Source organism: Phycodurus eques, chromosome 3 (assembly GCF_024500275.1).
Source record: "Phycodurus eques isolate BA_2022a chromosome 3, UOR_Pequ_1.1, whole genome shotgun sequence".
Taxonomy (NCBI): domain Eukaryota; kingdom Metazoa; phylum Chordata; class Actinopteri; order Syngnathiformes; family Syngnathidae; genus Phycodurus; species Phycodurus eques.
In genome coordinates, this window is record NC_084527.1 from 23,531,242 (window position 1) to 23,555,271 (window position 24,030).

The following is a 24,030-nucleotide window of genomic DNA, read 5'->3' on the forward strand; positions in this document are numbered from 1 at the left end:
GACCATTTCCTGGAGCTGAATTTGCCTTCATTTGTTATTTTATAAATATTTTCCTTATTATGTTTTAGATTGTAGGTTAATTGAAGAGTCTAAGGCGGCACGGTGGCCGACTGGTTAGTGCGTCAGCCTCACAGTTCTGAGGACCCGGGTTCAATCCCCGGCCCGGCCTGTGTGGAGTTTGCATGCCCTCCCCGTGCCTGCGTGGGTTTTCTCCGGGCACTCCGGTTTCCTCCCACATCCCAAAATCATGCATTAATTGGAGACTCTAAATTGCCCGTAGGTGGGAATGTGAGTGCAAATTGTTTGTTTCTATGTGCCCTGCGATTGGCTGGCGACCAGTTCAGGGTGTACCCCGCTTCTCGCCCGAAGATAGCTGGGATGGGCTCCAGTGCGCCCGCGACCCTAGTGAGGAGAAGCGGAATGGAAGATGAATGAATGAATGTTTTAAATTTAGTGATATTGTTTAGCAATACAGTAAGTAAATCCCCACGAAATCGCAGTTCACGCTTTGCTTTGCTTTTATTTAATTATTATTATGATTGTGAATTACTATTATTTTTTAAACCAGTTAAGGCAATTGATAGTACAGGTAGTTTCTCCGGGATGCAAACACCTTATTTTTTTGTACTGTATATGGTATTAATGCTGATATTCTCACAATTTTTTTATCGTTCGCTCTCTCTCTCGCTCTCTCTCTCTCTCTCAATATATTCTGTTTAAATATGTGTGTATTGTTTTAAAAGTGTGTTTGAAGACCCTAAAATAATTTCCAGTTAAAAAAACCAACAAAAAAAACCTCGTATTTCTAATGGTACCTCTTTATACCGAATTTCCACTTATCGCGAAGGGGGTTTACTGTATCTGAATTTTCACATGGATTATTATTTAGTTATTTTGATTTCATTTGACATTCATGCTCAGATTTAAAACAAAAATATTGAAGACTACTTTTTTTTTTCTTCTTAAATCATATTATTCTCAAGTAACAGTACTCTTACTTGAGTTCAATATTTGGCTACTCTACCCATCGCTGATCGTAATTGGAGCGAATCGTATCATACTGTCTCGTATTTGGATGAAGTAGTATTGTAAATGGAGTGACTCATATCAAATTGTATCATGCCACAACTGGAATGAATCATATTGTACTGTAATTGGAGTGATTCGGTTCATAACTAGAGTAAATCGGCTCGTATCACATCTTATCTCGTCACAACCATAGTTAATCGTATTATGTTACTCGTTGTAGTTGCTGTAAATTTAATCATACTGTAGTTGGAGTGAATCCTATTGTAACTGCATGGTAAATGGAGCAAATCTTATTTTGTATTCATATCGTACTTCAAGGTAATTTTTGTGAATTGGATTGCATTGGAAGCATGTTGATATGTATGGTGATTGTGTTTGTCAGTCTATGTAGATGTGTATGACTACTTAACTGACTTGCTGGAACAGAAAAGGATAAACTTTCCAAACTGTTTGATCCATTCACTGAGTCACAGTTGTGTTTTAAAATGTACTCCTGTAATCTGATTAATTGTGGATTAACAACGACACAGCACTTTAATCCCCGCAAAGCAACAAGAGCATTAAATCCATACTGGTTCAATTTTCTCTAATGCAATGTTAATCCTCATAAAACAATTACCTACCCTTGTTTATATTAGCCACGCATCCAAACGGATGCAGTGATCAGAAGCGGGAGAGGACTTTTTATTGTTTTATTTCATAACGAGCGATGGTCTCACGAGAAGATGAAGAAGCGTCAGATGAAAGAAAACAAACACAATCTGTGGGCTTTCGTTTCGCTGATTTAAACACTGTCTGAACTCGCAAAGCTTTTATTTTGATGAAGTTCACCTAACTTTTTATATCCCGACAGATCAACAACTTTTTCTTTGGTAAAAACACACATGATGTTGCCTCAAGACAACATAAACTCATCCTTTCGATCGCAACAAAGTATTTATTTATTTATTTTTTTTAAACTTGTGTGGCGCGAATCATATCTTATTGTAATTAAACTGCATTGTATCATTGTAATTAAAGTGAATCGTATACTAATTGGAATGAATCATTTTCTATAATCGAAGCAAAATGTATTGCATTGTAATTGAGTGAGTCATATCAAATTGCGTTGTAATTGGAGTAAATCTTACGGCATTGTAATTGGAATGAATTGGATCATATCGTAATTGGAGTGTACTGTATTGTGGTGCAACACAACCGATTGCGTTGTATAGTACCTGGAGTGAATCATATTCATATTTTACTTGCTGTGAATCGGAACAAATCATACATGGAGTGAATTGTATTGTAATTGGAGAGAACCATTTCATATTGTAATTGGAGAGAATCATACAGCGAGAATGAATGATATCATATCATTATTGGAGTTGATCGTACCACTTCATAATTGGAGTGGATCATATCGTATCATAATTGGAATGGCTCATATCCCAGTTGGAATGAATTGTATCATATCATTATTGTAGTAAATCATATTGTTTTGTAATTGGAGTGTGAATCGTAATTGGAGTGAATCAAATCATATATGAATCATATTGGATCATAATTTAAGCTAATTGCGGCGTAACATAATAGAAGTGAATCATACTGTAATTGGAGTGAATTATATTGTAGTGGGAATGACTCACATCATATTGTTATTAAAGTGAATCATATAGTTTCATAGCCAGGTTCAAATCCGGCCTTGCCTGTGTGGACTTTGCCATGATGGTGCCGTTTCTTTTTCTTTTATCCCAAACGTATACATGTAAATCTTTTGGTTTCTTGAATTTCATTGGATGACATACCTTTAATGTCCAATTAGGTAGTGGTGAGCGTAGTTCGACCTGGAATATTCTCGGAAGACCAGTCCAATGATCGTCCATTTTGAACTGTGGCTCAAAGCCGGGAAGCAAGCTAACGCCGAAGAACCACGTTTTAACAAATATATAACTATATATAAATAAAAAAAGTGGCGCGGTGATCAACTGGTTAGCACATCTGCCTTATACTTCTGAGGACCTGGGTTCAAATCCAGCCACGCCTGTGTGGCGTTTGCATGTTCTCCCCGTGCCTATGTGGGTTTTCTCCAGGTATTCCTCCCACATCCCAAAAACATCCATGGTAGGTTAATTGAAGACTCTAAATTGCCCATAGGTGTGAATGTGAGTGAAAATGATTGTTTATATGTGCCTTGCGATTGGCTGGCAACCAGGAGTGAATAATATTGTATTGTAATTGAAGCGAAATGCAACATTAGATAATTGAGTGTATTTTATTGTAATTGGAGTTTATCATATCACATAGTGGGAATAAATCACATCATATTATTATAGTGAATCGTATAATTTCACAATTGGACAGTGAATTGGAATTCCTCAAATCATATCATAAATGGAGTATTGTATTTTAGTTGGAGTGAATTGTAATGTCTCTGGAGTGTATGGAATCATAATTTGCGTGATTCGCATTGTATCATAATTGGAGTGAATTGCAGTGTAATGTAGTTGGAGTGTATAGAATTGTAATTGGGGTCACTAGTATCGTAACACAATTGGAGAGTAACGAATCGTAATTGCAGTGTATCGTATTGTATTGCATCACTATTGAAATTAATTGTATCATATCATATTGCATGGTAATTGGAGTGAATTTTATCTTCCACTATCATTTATTGCATCTTGATATCATGGTACTATACGTGGTTATCGCTGCCTATTTTAAGCCCACCTGATGGTGCCGCGATTAATGTCGTCCATAGAGAAAGTGGAATATTCCCTCAGTTGCTGTGGCTCCCTTTGGTCCTGAGTTCTAGTCAAGATCCCATACATTGGCACCGACACCAGCTGGATGTGGATCTGCTCATCCGGCGACGAGTCGTCCTACAAAAAATAAAATGTGAAGAAATCACAGAAAAGACAAGTTTTCATTTTAAAATTTTTTTAAAAATGATCATTATTCATATTTTGATGTAAAATACTCTAAAATATTATATATATTTTTTAAAATTCTAAGTATGTCTTTGATTTATAATATATATATATATATATATATATATATATATATATATATATATATATTTTTTTTATTTTAGTTAAAAAAATGTGTATATATAACTTCAGTTTGTTGAAAAATATTTCTTTATTTAAAACAACTATTTAATAAATATATATATATATATATATATATATATATATATATATATATATATATATATTTATTCTTAAAAAGCAATTTAAGATGGTTCTGATCCAGATTGCTTGTTTCGCAGCAGTGAAATAATTAATTACATTTTGGCTGATTTATTAGACAGAATATGGGATGTTAATATATTCTCAGGATTAGTATTCATGTAATGACTCACCGTGTAGGCCAGATGCGAACGTCTGACGACTGTGCTGCTCCTCTTGCCCACCTCCAGGGAAAGTGCGGCGTCGGGGTCCCGCTGGGGCCCGTCTCCACCGGGTCCGCCGCCCAGCACCGCCACCTGCACGGCGACGGTCGCCATGGAGATGCCATCGCTGACCGAGATTGTGAAGGCGTCGTCGTGGCGGGAAAGGCCGGCATGGCGGTAGAGCAGTGAGTTGTGGGTGACGTCGGAGAAGGTGAAGCTGTCGCCTGATGGAGGGGACGAAGGTGGGTGAGCACTTCCTGCTCGCAGTGGTGGGAAGTACCTCTTCATACTGAAGTTGATTTGTCAGGCATAGTAAATAATTGATGCCCACCCTAAAAGGTTTGTAATTGTCCTATATGTGCCAAATGAGGGCATCAAAGCATTACTTTTGTCTAAATTAAGCAGCTCAACTCATTTCAACATAGTTCCTTCAAGGCCTTAATCTGCAGAAGATGCTGGCAAAGCACTATTTTTGTCAAAATTAAGCTTCTCAACTCCAACATACTGTAGTTCTTCGTCACAAAGATGCAACAAGGTGGTAGCAAAGCACTCCTTGTGTCTAAATGAAGCTCCTCAACTCACTTCAACATTGTTGCTTGCCACTAGGCCTGTCATGATAAAAAAATATTTTAAGATGAAATATTTTCCCAGCGGCACGGTGGACGACTGGTTGGACAGTCTGCCTCACAGTTCTGAGGACCAGGGTTCAGTCCCCGGCCCCGCCTGTGTTGAGTTTGCATCTTCTCCCCGTGCCTGCGTGGGTTTTCTCCGGGCACTCCAGTTTCCTCCCACATCCCAAAAACATGCAGGGTAGGTTAATTGAAGACGCTAAATTGCCCGTATGTGTGAATGTGAGTGCGAATGGTTGTTTGTTTCTATGTGCCCTGCGATTGGCTGGCAACCAGCTCAGGGTATACCCCGCCTCCTGCCCGATGATAGCTGGGATAGGCTCCAGTACGCCCGCGACCCTAGTGAGGAGAAGCGGCTCAGAAAATTTTCTACCGCTTATCCGAGGTCGGGTCGCGGGGGCAGTAACTTTAGCAGGGACACCCAGACTTCCCAGATATTTTCCCACATAATAAACTGTTAACTTTCTGTTGTGTGACTCTATGCGCTGCACGAGGAGCAAGTCTGTGGAGTATTGGACAGAGCCAACACCGGCAAGAGTGTACCGGTCCATTTGTGAGCCCACTACCAGCTAATGACATAGCCGTCCAACTCTGTCAGCTCACTGTGTGATCCACACGCTGGCTCACCACAACAATGACAATTTATCAAGTAAAGAAAAATTATTGTCTCCATTTTTTTTTGTCGAAGGACAAGTGAATATAGTAATTATCGTGACACGCCTACTTGCCACTAAGATGATGGTAAAGGACTACTTTTGGCTAAATGAAGCTCCTCAAATCAGTTTAACATAGTTCAATGGCACCAAGATGTAACAAGATGGTGGAAAAGCACTACTTTTGTCTAAATCAAGCTCTTCAACTTCAACATTGTCCCTTGCCACCAAGATGCCACAAGATAGCGGGAAAGCACTAGTATTGTCTAAATTAATCACCTAAACTCACTTCAACATAGTTCCTTGGCACCAAGATGCATTGTAATGCAGAAATTTCACCCCAAAAGCCCAATATCTTGAACTTTTTTTAAGTAGTGTGAGTCCACAATGTGTGTATACATTTTGTTATGAACATCTACACGGGCGAAGCGAGGTCTCACCGTTAGTCATCCTGACTCGGGCACCGCCCTGGCTTTTCAGCAGCTCCCCATGGACCGGAGCCTCCACCAGCTCGAATTCCAGCTCATCGGGGGATGTGTCGGCATCGCTCACCGCCAGCTGCTGGCCGCCTGCAACGGTGGCAAATGTGAAGCCGCGGACGGAACGCACTTGAACTTCTCAACACTATTGTGGCAATATGTTCCATATTACAGTAATAAATACTGGGAAATACCAAGAGTTTGAAAAAGCGCCAATGTAAAGAATAAAGAATGTATTCTCAACTGTCAAAGTGCTTACTAAATACATAATAAACTGTAGTTGAACAACACCATGCTGATGAAAAGTTTTTTTAAACATTAAAAAAAAAAAAATCATTTTCGAAGTAATAAATTCAAGAAAGAAAAGCAAACAAACAAACACAAATAGATAAGATTAATTTGCACATTTCATTTCAAAATCAGTATATTAGAAAAAGAAAATGTTCTTAAAAATAAAAAAAGGGTTTATTTTTATTAAGTTTTCATTCAGTTTTAATCAAATTTTTAAGTTATTGTTCTATTTGATAAATATTTCATTTTTTACATGCATCTTTTAAGATTTATTTTTATTTCAATCTGATTCTTCATTTAATTGTAATTCAATGTTTAATTCCTTTATTATTTTTTTCATTTATTAAACTTCATTAATTTTTTTCAATTTTATTTATTTTCAACGTATTTCTCAAGTCCATTTTAAATTATTGTTCTATTTAATTCATAATTTAATTTAAATTTACTGTTTAATTAAATAATTTTTTCATTTTTTGTTTAAAATGAAACATGTTATATTTTTTTATTAAATATTTTATATTTATATCATATTTTACCTTAATGTAAAGTATTTCCGTTATGAAATCTTTTATTGTTATTGTTGTTTTATTTAATGTTTAGTTTAATTCTTCATAATTGTTTTATTTCATGTTTTATAATTTTTTTCTTAAGTTCTTATTAATAGTTGTATTTAATTGAATTATGTATTTCTTGTTTACATTTGTTTTAAAGTATTTGTAATTTAAAATCAAATGATTTAATGTTTATTTTAATTCTTAGTTTTATTTTAATTTAATCTTTAATTTAAACGTTTTTATTTTTATTTTTTTAAAGTTTTGAATCAATGACAAACTGCCTTTAGTATCCTTTCTGGCCCAGAGGCTTTCCGTTATTTTAAAAGAAGTTTCTAATGTTGAACTTTATCCATTTTAAAACACAAATAATAATTTACTACTAAAAACTGCTGTTTTTGTCTATGCAGTGTCGTGTTCCTTACCCACGGGGGCCTGCCCGCCCATGCTGACTTCCACAAGGGGGTCTAAAACCTGGAACATTGGAGGCTGCTGGTGGTTGGACAGCAGCAGGATGGCAAAGTCTAACTCGGGAGTCGTGTGCTCGCCATCGGACACTTGACACGGACATGGGCACACACATAGCAATAGCACAACAGCAAAAAATTAATTAACCTTCATCACATACCAAACGTTCGGTCAAGCTGTGCCCTTGTGGATCTGATTCAATAAAGCTTTGTGTTTTATGGAGCGTTATCAAACTTTCCTGACATTCTCCGCCCACTTGCAATGACAAAAATGACAATTATTCACAGTTTAGGGTCATCCATCTGTCTACTGTACGTGGTTTGAATTTGAATACAATCAGACATTACATTTTACACTACATTGGAAAACCCCAGACCTTTCTCGGCCACGTTTGCTTTGAAAAACCCCTGGAAATGGCCAAAATGACCCTAAAATGGCCACTTCAAAATACAATGTCAGACTTCCTGTGTTCCTTCTGGCATGACTTCTTAAAACCTTTTTTGTAAGTCTGCTCATGATAGACAGGCCTACTTAATTTCATGTGGCTAATTAAAATTGGCACCAGGGGATGAATTTTCTAAATTTTCGAAGGAATCTCTAGGAATGGCCAAAATGAGCCTAAAATGGCTGCTTTCAACCAAAATGTCAACTTCCTGTGTCTTTTCGGGCATAGCTTCTTCGGACTATTTTGTTAGTCTCCTCATGATAGACATTTCAACCATATTTCACGTTGCGAAGTGAAATTGGCTTCTGGGGTTGGATTTTCAAACAATTTGAAGGACCACTTGAAATGGCCAAAATGACACGAAAAAGGCAGCATCAAACCTAAACTACAGACTTTCTGTGTCTTTTCGGGCATGGCATCTTGAGGCTTTTTGTGGGTCTACTTCAGACAAGACATTTCTACAAAATATGTTATTCAGAGTATCTGGCCTTGGGGGCTGAATTTTCAAACAATTCGACTTTAAATAGCCAAAATGTGCCACAAATGGCCGTTTAAAACCAGCCGCCTTCCTGTGTATTTTCAGCCATTGGCTGGGAACTGGCTTTGGGGGCTGGATTTTCAAACAGTTCAAAAGATCCCTGGAAGTAGCAGTAGGATTCAACTAAAATTGCTGCTTCAAACCAAAATAGCCCTACTTGTGTCTTTTCAGGCATTGGTTCATAAGACTTCTTTCTGGGTTTACCCACAATTGACACACCTTCAATTCTAAATGGCCAAAATGAGCTTAAAATGGCTGCTTCAAACCAAAATGACCGCCTGCCTGTGTCTTTTCAGGCATGGCTTCTTGAGACTTTTTAGTTGGTCTACTCACGACCGACAGGCCTACCAAATGTCATGTTGCTAAATTAAACTGGATTTTTAAAAAATTCCACGGGCAAGTTCTGAAAATGGCAGTTTAAAATCTCAGTTCAGTTTTTTTCCCCTTCTCTCCATCAGAAAAGAAGCCTTGAGTGAAGGAAGAAAGACCAGATGAGAAAATGAAAAGTGGCAAAATCTGAAATTCACAGTGGGAAAAAGGCAGGAGCGCAAGCTGAGGTGATGGACAAGAGGAGGCAGAACACAAGTGGTAGAAGCTCAGAAACCCCTGAAGATGAAAACACCACAAAGGAAGAAAGGCCGTTTGAAGGTACACAGGAGGTGGTGCTCTTTATGATTTAAGAAGCAGAAGGATTTACCTGTAAAGAAGACACTCAAAGACTCAGGCAGACCTGCAGGAAATTAAAGACCGAACGGTCAACACAAAAACTGACATAAAACTGCTGTAAAAAAATTCTATGTTAATATTTGTAATATGTTAAAACTAATTTAGCTTGAAATATATTGTACATGTCAAATGTTAATTTAATAGTTGTTTTTTTGTGTGTATGATGAATAAATTGGATTAAGAAATAATGCAGTTGAAGAAGGTAGGGCGAGGAGTTAGCATGTTTTCCCTGTCCTCTCGTGGGTTTTCTCCGGGTACTCCAGTTTCCTCCCACATTCCAAAAACATCCATAGTAGGTTAATTGAAGACTCTAAATTGCCCGTAGGTGTTAAAATGAGGGTGAATGATTGTTTGTCTATTACTGCCCTGCGATTGGCTGACGACCAATTTAGACTGTACCCCACCTCTCGCCCAAAGTCAGCTGACAGAGGCTCCAGCATACCCGCGACCCAAGTGAGGATAAGCGGTTCAGAAAATGGATGGATGGATAAACAAAGGTATGCCAATGAAAGTACTTTTTAAAATAGTTTCATAAATATTTTTGGAATGAATTTTATGGCACCTTTTACATTTCACATTTTATTTTAAAGAAAATATGTTTTTTTACATTTTATTCCGGTCACTGTTGGTGTAGTGGTACACTCGCCTGACTTTGGTGCGGGCAGCGTGGGCTCAGTTCCCACTCAGTGACGGTGTGAATGTGAGTGCGAATGGTTGTCCGTGTCTATATGTGCCCTGCGACTGACTGGCGACCAGTTCGGGGTGTAGTCCGCCTTTCGCCCGAAGTCAGCTGGGATTGGCTCCAGCGTCCCGCGACCCTAACCAGGATAAGCGGTGTTGAAAATGGATGGATGGAAATGGATACATTTTATTCCTCACATCTAAAAAAAAAATCTAATGTTAATTAAAATGGTTAAGTAAAGTATTTTTAAACAAACAAAAACATTGTTGTATACAGGTATAATGTTTTTTTAAATAGTTTTTAAATAAAACATTATTTTGACTTTAGTGGATCTTTTTTATTGTTCAATTTTCACATAACCTCAAACAAATCCATGTTAATGAAAATAGAAAAACGATGCTAAAAACGATTCGGCGGGGTACACCCTGAACTGGTTGCCAGCCAATCGCAGGGCACATACAAACAGACAACCATTCGCACTCACAGTCACACCTTCGGGCAATTTAGAGTCTCCAATTAATGCATGTTTTTGGGATGTGGGAGGAAACCGGAGTGCCCGGAGAAAACCCACGCAGGCACGGGGAGAACATGCAAACTCCACACAGGAGGGGCCGGGGATGGACCCGGGTCCTCAGAACTGTGAGGCTGACACTCTAACCAGTCGGCCACCGTGTCGCCCATACTGATACCCATTTTTAATATAATAAAATAGCACAATAATGCATGTGTGTATTGTTCCTACCAATGAAGGAGTACTGGTAGAGCTCCTGCAGGTGCGAGGGGGCCTGAGGGGGTCTGTAGACGATCTTGCCATTGTCTACGTCCGCCTGCGTGAAATTTTTGACTGCCATGTACGGCCTGTCGCGGTGCTCGATGGCGCCTGGTGACCAGCGGGAACAAAGTGAGATCATACAGTATGTAAAGATATGTAAGGGAAGTAAGGGTGTGTGTGTGTGTTTGCGAGACCTTGGCCAGCCGGTAGTGGTTTGGTGATGTTGTAGACGAGACGATCACTGGGAGTCTCAGAGTCCACGAATGAAAGAGCTGAGGGTGTTATCGCTGTCACACGATCCTCGAGAGCCTGTTTCCACAAACAAAGGGGTAAAATTCAGAGTCTCCCACCTGTTTATTACACAAGGTTACAATTGAAATAAGTGAAACATGTCTCAATAAGCCAGGCCTTCAGTCTTCTGACTCTCATGACAGACATGCTTTCCAAGTTTCATATTGGTGAATAAAACTGACTTTGGGGCTGAATTTTCAAAAACTCTGTTGAAAAGGTTTGTGTTTGAAGGGCTCCTGGAAATACACACAAAATGACCACTTTAAACCAAATTGGCAAACTTCCTGTGTCTTTTCAGGCATTGCTTCTGAATACTTTTTTTGTGGGTCAACTGAGGCTACCAAATTACATGTTAAGTGAAAGGTTTTGGGGGCTAGATTTTCAAAAACTTTCTCTGAGTTTGTCATTGATGGACCCCTAGAAATTACCATTAAATGACCACTTCAAACCAAATTGGCAGACTACATGCCATTTTGGCCACGAGACATTTTTTTGTGACTGTACTCATGATAGACATGCTTACCAAATTTTATCTTGCTAAGTGGAACAGGCTTTGGGGGTTGAATTTTCAAAACATGCTCTGCCCACACATAATGAAAGGCAGAATTTTCAGAATTTCGCATCGTCTGTCGGTCTCGTATAGAGTGGGTGTGGAAAGTATTCAGACCCCCTTAAATTTTACACTCTTTGTTATATTTGAGCCATTTGCTAAACTAATTTAAGTAAATTTTTGCCTCATTAATGTACACACAGCACCCCATATTGACAGAAAAAAACTGAATTGTTGAATTTTTTGCAGATTTATTAAAAAAGAAAACTGAAATCTCACACAATCGTAAGTATTCAGACCCTTTGCTATGACAATGAACTCAGGTGCTGTCCATTTCTTCTGATCATCCTTGAGATGGTTCTACACCTTCACTGGAGTCCAGCTGTGTTTGATAATACTGATTGGACTTGATTAGGAAAGCCACACACCTGTCTATATATAAGACTTTACAGCTCATAGTTTATGTCAGAGCAAATGACAATCATGAGGTCAAAGAAACTGCCTGAAGAGCTCAGAGACAGAATTGTGGCAAAGCACACATCTGGCCAAGGTTACAAAACAATTTCTGCTGCACTTAAGGTTCCTAAGAGCACAGTGGCCTCCATAAACCTGAAATGGAAGACGTTTGGGACGACCAGAATCCTTCCTAGAGCTGGCCGTCCGGCCAAACTGAGCAATTGGGGGAGAAGAGCCTTGGTGAGAGAGGTAAAGAAGGACCTAAAGATCACCGTGGCTGAGTTCCAGAGATGCAGTTGGGAAATGGGAGAAAGTTCTAGAAAGTCAGCCATCACTGCAGCCCTCCAACAGTTGGGGCTTTATGGCAGCGTGGCACGACGGAAGCCTCCCCTCAGTTCATGACACATGAAAGCCCGCATGGAGTTTGCTAAAAAAAACACCTGAATGACTCCAAGATGGTGAGAAATAAGATTCTCTGGTCTGATGAGACCAAGATAGAATGGTTTGGCCTTAACTCTAAGCAGTATTCGTGGCGAAAACCAGGCAGTGCTCATCACCTGTCGAATACAGTCCCAACAGTGAAGCATGGTAGTTGCAGCATCATGCTGTGGGGGTGTTTTTCAGCTGCAGGGACAGGACAACTGGTTGCAATCGAATGAAAGATTAATGCAGCCAAGTACAGGGATATCCTGGACGAAAACCTTCTCCAGAGTGCTCAGGACCTCAGACTGGGCCGAAGGTTCACCTTCCAACAAGACAATGACCCTAAGCAAACAGCTAAAATAACGAAGGAATGGCTTCAGAACAACTCCATGACTGTTCTTGAATGGCCCAGCCAGAGCCCTGACTTGAACTCAATTGAGCGTCTCTGGAGAGACCTGCAAATGGCTGTCCACCAATGTTCACCATCCAACCTGACAGAACTGGAGAGGATCTGCAAGGAGGAATGGCAGATGGTCCCCAAATCCAAGTGTGAAAAACTTGTTGCATCATTCCCAAAAAGACTCATGGCTGTATTAGCTCAAAAGGGTGCTTCTACTAAATACTGAGCAAAGGGTCTGAATACTTACGGCTGTGTGATATTTCAGTTTTTCTTTTTTAATAAACCTGCAAAAATTTCAACAATTCCATTTTTTTTGTCAATATGGGGTGCTGTGTGTACGTTAATGAGGAAAAAATGAACTTAAATGATTTTAGCAAATGGCTTCAATATAACAAAGAGTGAAACATTTAAGGGGGTCTGAATACTTTCCATACACACTGTATATAGTTCAAATTTGGCAGGGAGATAAAATATCTAGGGCAAATTCTTTGAAGCCTTCATGCAAACGTCCAAAATGACTAAAATGAGAACTTCAAAGCAAAATGGCAGACATTCTGTGTCTTTTCAGGCCTGGGTTTTAGAGAGTTTTTTTGTGGATCTACTCATATAAGACATGCCTATCAAATTTTATGTGGCTAAGCTAAATTGGCTGAATTAAGAGAGACAAATCCAGGAGGTACTGATGAGACAATTTGCTGGTCACTTTTGAGAGCCCTGTCAAATGTAAATTTTCCACCTGGTGAGTTTCTAAATGTGGGAAAGCCTTCAAACTGCGTGACTCATTCAGTCCGAGAGGCTTTTGAATGACATTTGACGAGAAATGAAGTGTCGTGTTTCGCCTCACCGTGACTTGGAGATCACATTCTGGGGCGAGCTGCGGGAATCCGGGGATTTGCGGTAAGACTCCGATGGTGAACGTCTGTGCTTCACTTTGCGTGACGGCAGCTGCCTCTGCAGACACCTGAAGAGATAAAAACATACTTCACTAAATGAAATATCTTCCACAAATACCTTACACACAGTTTCTCCTCAAAGTACTCAAAACAACCCTTTAATGACCGCTTCAAACTTACAAACTCAACAAAAGTGGCTGACTCCCTGTGTCTTTTCAGCCTCTTGAGACTTTTTTGTGCATATAGTCATACGATAAACATGCCTATTGCTCACTGAAACTGGCTTCGGGGGCTGCATTTTTCAAAATCTCTCAGAGGAGATCAATCACCTTTGAAGGAACACTGGAAATAATCCTAAAATATCCTCTTCAAAGTAAAATAGCAGACTTCCTGTGCGATTTAGGAATGTCATCTTTGAGACTATTTTGTGTGGGTCTACTGTTCAGTGTCCTTGGCAAGAGAGCTAGAGGAAGACTGAAGACAAACTCGATATACGTAGTGAGGGAAGTCATGAGGGCAGTTGTTGTTAGAAAGGAGGACGCAGGAGATAGGCTTTAAAAAAAAAAAAAGGATGCTTTGGTGACCCCTAACGGAACAAGCCGAAAGGAAAAAGAAGAAGATTGTTCCGTGTCCTTGGGTTCTGTGAAAGGTGCTTGAAATAAAATGTATTATTATTATTGTTTGGGAGATACATTTTCAAAAACTCTCTCAGAGGAGTTTGTCTTCTTCCCTGGAATGGACGCTAAAATGGCCACTACGAAGCAAAATGGCAGAGAGGTCCTGTGCATTTTAGGGAATGGTATCTGAGATTTTTTCGTGGGGGTTTACTCATGATAGACATATACATGACACAAACATACACAAAAATGACAAAGCCCTTATTTTCCCTGCTATTTGCATCTGATTGTCTCCACATTTGGTGGACACAGTCGGTAGACAGACAATTTAAAGGGACACTGTGTAGGAATTACTCCCATCTAGCGTTGAAATTGTGTTTTACAGCCAAACGAACAGTGCACTCTAGTGCCTCAGTTTTCCAAGAACATATTGCGCCAATGGTTGTCGTCGTATGTCAAAACCCCTCGAAGACCGTAATGAAAATGCAAAGAGCACATTGTTGTCATTGTCGTGATAATGTCGAAGGTTAGATATATATTTCTTCATTTTACAGCTGACATCAATGCCATCCGAGGTAATCTGAAACTGGGAATTCCCTTTCTTGCCGCCGCCAAGCAGGAAAGCTGTAAAAACGTAGTCCGTTGTTGATGATTTTCCCTTTGCGATCATTTGACGAGGTGCTGCTCCATGTAACACAGCAACGTCTCACCATACTTCAATTCGAATGTCAAAATATGAAGTTAACATGTGGCAACACCGCATCCAAGAAAGTCTTCAGTTGTAAACAAGAGCCTCGTAGGCCATGCAATGCGGTGTGGAGACACGTTTCCAAGCCCTTACTTGTCGAGAAGAAAGCTGGCAACTTCAGCGACTCTATTGAAATCCTTTTCTCTCATGAGCTTCTTCCACCTGGGGAAGGCTAGCCCGATGTTTATGCTCTTTTGAATGTTACACAGTGTCTCTTTAAGGTGATCGCCAGAGCTCAACATTCTCAAGTTATGAGATAAAAAATAGAGGCGCACCAAACCACACTCATATCAGTCACATGTCAAATTAAAAGTCTGAACGAGTCCTTTCCAGATCACTAAACAGTTTGTAAATATGCATTAATATGATTACATAATGGCTGATTATTATTTTTTTGCCTGAAAATAAGCTTTTTAGCCACTACGAGTGAATATTGAAAAATAGAAAACAAATGGAAAATAATATGAATGACCGATTCTGAAAGGATCCTCAAGGCATTTATCTAATTAATACTCCTTAATACCAATCACTCCAGAGAGTTGCGCATGAACATCTTTCCAAATCCAAATCCAAATCCAAACAATTCAGCCAAATTGTTTGGATTTGATTTGCTTTAACATGTGACTGGATAGACGAGTGGGAGTATTTTGTAGTACAGCAGTGCGTAGAAAATAGTGATTCTGAAAGGAAACTCACGGGTGATGCCGACAGTGTCGAACATGATCATTTTAGCAGAGGCTGAATTGATTGGATTGGATGGACGGCTGCTTATTGACTCCCACAGTGAATTTCTTACTCATTCCATTAAAAAAACAAACAAAAACAAAAAAAAACACTTGGTTTATTCACCTTCCGTTTCAAACACAGGCAAGTCTTCCAGAAATTTAACATGGTCAAATTGCAGAGACACTCGAGATTTGTCTTTTGAATGGCAACGGTGAGTAATTCAAATCAATTTGCAATGATAGACGAATCCAAAAACAAGTATTGGCAGATGCTTGATTAGATGAAGCTGTTAAGTTTTTTGGCTGCTGCGTCATGTTCAAAGTGGAGATACTGGCAGGAATACAATGAACACCTGTTTCTCACATGGATACGTTCCAGAAGGTAGGGGGTTCGCTTACATATTTGAACACAAAAATTGCAAGTATAAGATGTATAGAAAAATACTGTTCAGTATTGATAAGTGTTGTATGCTGCAAATATCCCTCGAAGGCAGTAACGCCTAAAGTATGTACAATGAAACCTCGGTTTTTGATGCCCTTGTTTCCATACGATTCAGTTTTTGACCAGCCGAAATTTTGTCCCAGTTTTCATAAAATTATAATTGGTCCATAGTTAACTCATCCGCCTGCTCACGTAACTCGGCCAATCATTTCCTGGAATCAAGCGCCCAGACAAAATGTGTAGGTTGGGTATCAGATTCTGATGACATGACAAACGCCCCAAGATAGCTGGGATAGGCTCCAGCACGCCCGCGAAACTAGTGAGGATAAGCGGTTCGGAAAATGGATGGATGGAGTAATATTATTTATGTGAATAATGATTCAGCAGCACGGTGGTCGAATGGTTAGCACATCTGCCTCACAGTTCTCAGGTTGCGGGTTTTTCTCCGGGTCCTCCAGTTTCCTCCCACATCCCCAAAACATCCATGGTAGGTTAATTGAAGGCTCGAAATTGCCCGGAGGTTTGAATGCAAGTGGTTGTTTGTTTGTTTCAATGTGCCCTGTGATTGTATGGCGACCACTTCATGGTGTACCCTGCCTCTCACCCAGAGTCAGCTGAGATAGGCTCAGCATACACGTGACCCTCGTGATGATAAGTGGTACCGAAAATGAATGAATGAATGAATCATGATTCAAGGACAGGTTTTCCATTTTCCTATATTTTAGGCGCAGTGTTAATGATAAAACCGTTAGGGTTGCTTCTAATAGTATTAAAATAATGCCTCATTTTTGATAAATATTTCAGCGCTGTATTTTGATGTTGTCATGATGGTGGTACTTGGAGAGCCAAGTAGTTTTTGAGGTGGTACTTAGTTTAAAATGTTTGAGAACCACTGCTCTATACAATGTATTGTTTAAAGTGTCTGGAACAGATTCATTGGTTTAACATGATTTCCAATGGGAATTATTGCTTTAGGTTTTGTACAATTTGGTTTTTGTCAGAATTTTTGTGAATGGCTTCATCAAGAAAACAGAGTTTCCAAGGTAGTTCCATATCCGGTTGTTATGTTGAGGAACCAGAAATGGGAAAGAATGAAAATCCAGTGAGAGCGCTTTAATTGTTATATTATATACACATAGAATTTTTACTGCATTTTAATCAAAATTTATGTTTTCAATTAGTAGTGAAGCGGTACGGTGGACGACTGGTTAGCACATCTGCCTCAAAGTTCTGAGGACCAGGGTTCAAATCCAGCCTTGCCTGTGTGGAGTTTGCATGTCTTCTCCGTGCCTGCGTGGGTTTTCTCCGGGTACTCCGGTTTCCTCCCACATCCCAAAAACATGTAAGGTAGGTTAATTGAAGACTCTAAATTGCCCGTAGGTGTGAATGTGAGTGTGAATGGTTGTTTGCTTATATGTCTTCAGTTCAAGGTGTACCACACCTCCTGCCCAGAGTCAGCTGGGATAGGCTCCTGGACGCCCGCGTCCCTTGTGAGGATAAAGTGGTACGGAAAATGAATTAAAGAATTAATAGTGAAAATCTGCAAGTAGTTAAACCCACCCCAAAAGGGTTGTAATTGCCTATAGCTGCTATAAGATGGTGACAAAGCACTACTTATTTCTCAGACAGCGCTATGGCATGACTAAATGAAGCTCCTCCCCTCAACTCAATATAGTTCTTGGCACAACAATGCCACCGCGGATGGTATCAAAGCAAAACGATTGCTAGAAACTGCAGATTTCCACAAAATAGCAGAGATTTACACAATAGACAAGTAGATACTTTCTACAAAAAAGCATTTGCAATATAGCAAGACCACTGGCGTCTCCACCATTTTCACCGACCTGGAAGCGGAAGGAGTCGGCTAGGGTCCCGCTGCCAAAGTGTCGGTACCACACGGTGCCGTCGTCCACGTCCTGTTGAGTGAACGACGTGGTGGCGGTGAAGCCTCGCTCGTCCGTCAACGTCGGGTTCCAGCCTTCGAGCGGACCATCAGCTGGCATGGAAACCAGAACCACCTCGCCTGAATGGAGAAAGGGTACCGCTCGTGTTCCATATTCAGTAACGCCTATACACCTCCAATGTACCATAGTTACATCATACGGTTATGCTGTGGGTCAAGTTGACCCATGCTTGAGTCTAAAATCTAACTTACATCATTTTTGTTGTTTTCTTCTTTTAATGACACATTTTGTTTTAAAATGTTTTTATCTCAATACACCTTTTTGAATGACTAAAGATACAGTGGGTCACATTGACCCATGAACATTTATGGTTAAAGAAAACAACAACAGGAGGGTTAATATCTATATATCTCTAATGGTCCATATTTGCATGATATTTAATGTGTGTACCAGGGAAATGTCATATTTACATCATATTTAACCCTCCTGTTACATATGTTTCTCAAACATAGCAAAAATGTTCCTGGGTCAATTTGACCCGCAACATAACAGGGAGGTTTAAATGACCATACGCCTCTAATGTTGCATATTTACATCATATTTAATGTATAAACCTCTGATGGAGCCCATTCACATTGCATTTAACCCACCTGTTATGTTTGTTGTTCCTAGATCAATTTCACCCGCAAAATAGCAGGTTTTAAATGCCTATAAACCTCTACTGTAGCATATTGGAATCATATTAAATGTCTATACCCCCCCCCCCCAATGAAACCTAATTTTGATTGATGACTTTTTTTTTTTTTTTTTTACCGTATTTGGGCTGTCCGTCAGAGTCCAGGATGGTATAAACGATGTTGTCTGCGCTGACCCCTTTGTAGTGGGCCTGCAGGTGTTTGCTGCCGATTCTCACCATGCCGCCCCCTTTCACCCAGGTTACCGGGAAAGACCGCAGCTCAGGCGAGTCGTCCGCCTTAAACAAGCACACACCATGACACATACTGGTATTTTAAAATGTTTCCCACACATTAAGTATCTTCTTGTTATGAGTTTTGGTTGTTTTTTCTCCAGAACCTTTGAAATGATCCAGATGGCTAGAGGTAAAAATAATAATAATTAATTAATCAAAATAAATTAAAACCTTCTGGTAGTGTGTTAGTCAATGTAGCATAGCATATGTCATGTTGTCATCTTGAATATTCATGAAGCAAATGAGCAGGAACAACTTTTAATCAATCAGGACAAAGTTCTGGATGCAAAGCCAGCCTGGGGTTGCGGGTTAGAGCAAACGTTAGGGTTTCAAGCCAGGATTAGGGTTTCAAATTTGGCTTTCAAGCCAGAGTTAGGTTTTAAATTAGGGTCTAACACAAGAAACAGGCTTTCAAGCCAGGGTTTGGGTTTCAAATGGGGCTTTGAAGACATGGTTAGAATCTCAATTTAGGCTTTCAAAACCGGGTTAAGGTTCCAAGAATAGTGTACGGTCTCAAGCCTGGGTGAGGGTTTCAATTCAGGGTTTAAACACAGGGTTAAAAGGTTTCAAGCAAACCCTAACCGAGGTTAGGGTTTCAAATTAATGATCTGATTCTCAATAAACTTAAATTATAATACAAAGCAACCACAGCAGAAGCTTAGTTTTTAAGTTTTTTTCTGTAAAACAGTAAAACTGTTCTGGCATAAAAGGGATGCAGAACTTCCATTCTGCGTGACCTAACAGCCGATCAGGACAAAAAAGGGGTTACAATTAGGGTTTCAAGCATATTTTAAGATTTTAAGGCAGGGTTAAGGTTTCAAAATAAGGTTTCAAGACAGGTAGAGGCTTTCAGAACATGGTTAAGTTTTAAAATTGGGATTGGAAGCCTGGTTTAGGGCTTCAAGCCAAGGTCAGGGTTTCCAAATAGGGTTTCAAGCCTTCGTAGTGGACCATGCGCACCTTGTGGGTGATGTCCACTTGAAGCAGAACGTTCTGGTAGCTGTGTCCGTCGTTGATCTGCAGCACCAGGTGGTCCTGTGCCTCCCGCGACCCGTCGTGTACGTACTGCACGCGCTCCCGAGAAAGCTCCTCCAGCTTGAAGCGGCTCAGCGATCGGTCGCCGTGGAGACGCGTCAGCAGGCCGTGACGAGGAGGCTCCAGAACCATCACCAGGACGTCCGCCGGGTTGTCGGGATCGTCCACAAGAAGAGTGGACTTGGTGATGGTCTGCGCCCCGCCGGGGCCCTTCACTGACAGGCGGGATAACACCAGCACCCTCGGAGGCTGCAAGTGGCAAACAGGACGTTAGAGGAAGATAATTGGACACAACGAGGACACTTTTCCTGGTTTCCCTGGTAATTCATAGTGTGTTTTCTAGGGTTTTCCTCTTGTTTTTTCTTGGTGTTTCCCCTCAGTTTCCCCCCCTGCTTTTTCCAAGTGTTTTTTTTTTTTTTTTTTTTCCTGGATGGGCTATATTCTGTTGAACGTCACCATTCTTGGCATCATGACAAGGGAGAAGTCGGCGTTCCCCACACAGAAAGAGTTTTGGTCATAAATATTGAACACGTTTCATTGTTTAAGATTATCGGACTCAGACCCAAGGGACAATCGTATTTGATAATCTTATAAGTCAAGATTGTCGGGTGTTTGATGTGCATGGTCGGGAAGAGGCGAATCGGCACAAAAACAGGCCGATCGTCTTTATGTGTGTACCGGGCCTTAGGCCCACCAGTCACTGAGCAACGCGGCCGAAGGTGACCCAAAAAATGCTGTTGCCGACTCTTTGCCGCACACTAAGCGATCAAGTACCGTGCACCGACCGGTGCATTGCAGTGGAAAAACTGTAACCCTGTATGGGGTTTTAAGGCTCCACGAAAAATATACTGTACCATATTATTATTTTTTTAAACCACAAAAACAAGGAAGAAGCAGATGGCTACAAAGAGAGGAAACAGGAGAGAATAAGCGAAAGTGTGGACATACGCCCTGCACTTTGTTTTCTTGCCACAGGTACATATGCCATTAGAAATGTACTTTCATATTATTTTAAAACACTATATATATATATATATTATATATCCATTATATATCCATCCATCCATCCATTTTCTGAGCCGCTTCTCCTCACTAGGGTCGCGGGCGTGCTGGAGCCTATCCCAGCTATCATCGGGCAGGAGGCGGTGTACACCCTGAACTGCACACATACATACATACATACACATATATATATATATATATATATATATATATATATATATATATATATATATATATATATATATATATATGTGTGTGTGTGTGTGTGTGTGTGTGTGTGTGTGTGTGTGTGTGTACTCCAATATAACGGCTATCAGATAAAATGGACCATCAGGACTGAACAATGTGTCCAAATAGTTTCCATTTGTCACTTACAATGCCATTGACAAAGTCTGCTAGTTCAGAATTGGCCGCTGTTCTTTACTGGCGCTGTGGCGCAATGCAGGCAGAGACTGGAACTGGCTTATTTCAGCATCACAGATATACCATTTTACTAGATCCAATTTAAAAGATGTGCCTCCTGTGCCTATGTGGCGGCCATGTTGAATGTGGGGCATTGATGTGACGGCCATTGACGATGGTTGTATCTATTGTTCTTTGTACATAGAGCAGACAGAGAGCAGCATGGCTGTGGCGTAAACTCTTGAGAAGTGCAAACCACAAATCTTTGGAGTCTGGAACATGCTATTTTTGTACAGTAACAGTTTTTTTTGTCAAGCCGTTAACCTTTGGCAACACATTTGGAACTAGGAAGCACACTAATTGCTCACGGCTCATGAAAACGACTCACCTATGATGAGTACTGTATTAAGCATAAGAAAGCGGCATTAAGTTGTACAGAGGAACCTTGATAGAACAGAATAAGAGGCGGGGAGGTCATCCAATATAACCAATTGTCCGTTACATTGAAGCACTTTTTTTTGAGGCCATATGCACCCATATTACTGTACAGTACAAAATTATTGAGGGCTTCAACGTCACTGTTTTCCATAGTTACACCTAGTGTTTCCTAGTGTTCTTCCTGGTGTTTCCTAATTGTCCCATGTGTTTTCCAGTGTTTTTGCTTTTTGTATTTTGTTTCTTGTCTAACTTCATATTTTTCCTGGTCTTTATTCCTGTTCTTTTAATCCTAGCCTTTCTTCATATTTTTCCCTGTTGTTTCCTAGATGCTTTTCCTGTTCCTTTCTGGCATTTTCCCACTGAAGTTTCAAAGTGTTTTTCTTGCACTAGTATTTTCTGTTTTTTTATTTGTGTTTCCTCACAATTTTTTTCGTAGTGTTTTAAATTTCCTTGAATCCTGTCTGAGCTCCAGCGGGTGGCGGTGATGACAGCTTGAGAAAAAAGGTTCATGCAGAGAAGAACAAGCTGGCGCCATAGAGGATGATGATGACACACAAACACACGCAACAACAACAAAAAAAAACGTCTGACTGAGCTACTAAACAAAGCTGGAGCACAGTGAAGGTCCGGTGACAAATTTCCTCACTTTGGAGCAATTATCTCCACCAGACAGACAAACGAGCCCCCCAGGCAACCACCCAAATCCCGACTTGTCTTCTCACTGCAGCAAAACAAAAGAGTGTGTCAGTCTGTGTGTGTGTGTGTGTGTGTGTGTGTGTGCAAAGATACGCCGAGTCAGAAAAAGGCAAACAAGTAAATCTCCTCCCGAGGCAAACAAACACTCAATGCAGGAGGCTTGACCTTGTCTTGCAGAGCTCCAGGTGAGTGAGTGTAGGAGGGGTTGATGTTTGGGAAAGAGCCATCATCGACCCTCATGGGGTTGAAAAATCCTTCCTGTGTGTGTTGCTGACTTCCCGGGATGTTTGTTTTTCTTGGCTTTCAAGCTGTGAGGTCTTTGAATGCACTACAGGAGGACCGATTTACAAACATATTTTGTGCACTTTCTGGTTTATATAACACTCTCCTAATAAGGAAACACGCTGAGTAATTTATACAGTCAAAGTTTAAGCTTGTCGTTCAATTTACTCATAAGTCAAGAATTCAAATGCCAGTAATTATTCCACACCCCCAAAAATGTATTACATGTTTTTAACTCATTTACTACCATGGATGTTTGTATACGTCAATTGGAATCCCACCGTTTAATGACAATGGCATACAGTAGATGTATGTCAAGTAAATTTTTCAACAAATAGGTTTGGAAGAGGGTTTCGCAGTAACCAGAAATGCCAACAAGTTGGAAGACGGACAAATTTAGGCAGTTCACATTTGAACATAGTATGTATATGGATGGCAAAAACAGAGTATGTGTTGTGTTTGCTTGTAGAAAGTGTGTGTTGAGATGTTGAGAAAAGATGGCACAATTTGATTTGATCTTTATTCATCTCGAACAGTCAAAACAAACACAATACAAAAATAAACAGAAACACTGGATATGAAAGGACATAACTTAGTCTATATACAAGTGCAAATGAACAAGTTTGAAAAGGGGCAGAAGGAAGCCAAATGTTTATCTTGCCTTGCACCCTCAGTTCATGGAGTAAACGACGAATGCCATGTAGAAGAAAGCCACTGACGTTCAACCTGGGTGAGTCAGTGTCTCTCACGGTGCGCGTTTCTTAGTTTTATCTGTAATATATAATTATTTTTAAGTCTTGTTTTTCTTGATTATAGTTTGAGGTGTCACCAAAGCAAAAGGTCATTAGCGTCAAAGTAACTGTTTTGCTTGACATGTTTCTTTTCACAAAAAAAACTTGTTTTCTCTGCTCTTGGGTCAGAAAAGTGTGTTTTTGGTCAAATCAGCATAATAATGTGAAAGGGTAGAAATAAAGCTTTTTTTTCTGTTGAAAGAAGAGTAGCTCCTGTGCTTGTTTTGTCACAGAACACAATAATCTGTGAGTCTTAAGAGATCAGTCAAAATGCCCTGAAAATGATCTACCCCTGAACTCAATTTAGATCATAGTTGTTTTGCCCAAAC

The 24,030-nt window shown here is 40.0% G+C and overlaps 1 protein-coding gene across 1 annotated transcript in view; it reads right to left on the reverse strand.

Annotated features, from left to right (window-relative positions):
- The window catches only part of fras1 (Fraser extracellular matrix complex subunit 1), a 229,904-nt gene that overhangs the window by 62,240 nt on the left and 143,634 nt on the right, over positions 1-24,030 (reverse strand). The window contains 11 exon segments of the mRNA XM_061672741.1: positions 3,739-3,890; positions 4,373-4,626; positions 6,125-6,253; positions 7,431-7,562; positions 9,154-9,186; positions 10,607-10,744; positions 10,831-10,945; positions 13,601-13,717; positions 18,026-18,204; positions 18,899-19,058; positions 20,016-20,339. Of these exon segments, the coding sequence (XP_061528725.1) occupies positions 3,739-3,890; positions 4,373-4,626; positions 6,125-6,253; positions 7,431-7,562; positions 9,154-9,186; positions 10,607-10,744; positions 10,831-10,945; positions 13,601-13,717; positions 18,026-18,204; positions 18,899-19,058; positions 20,016-20,339 (1,733 nt within the window).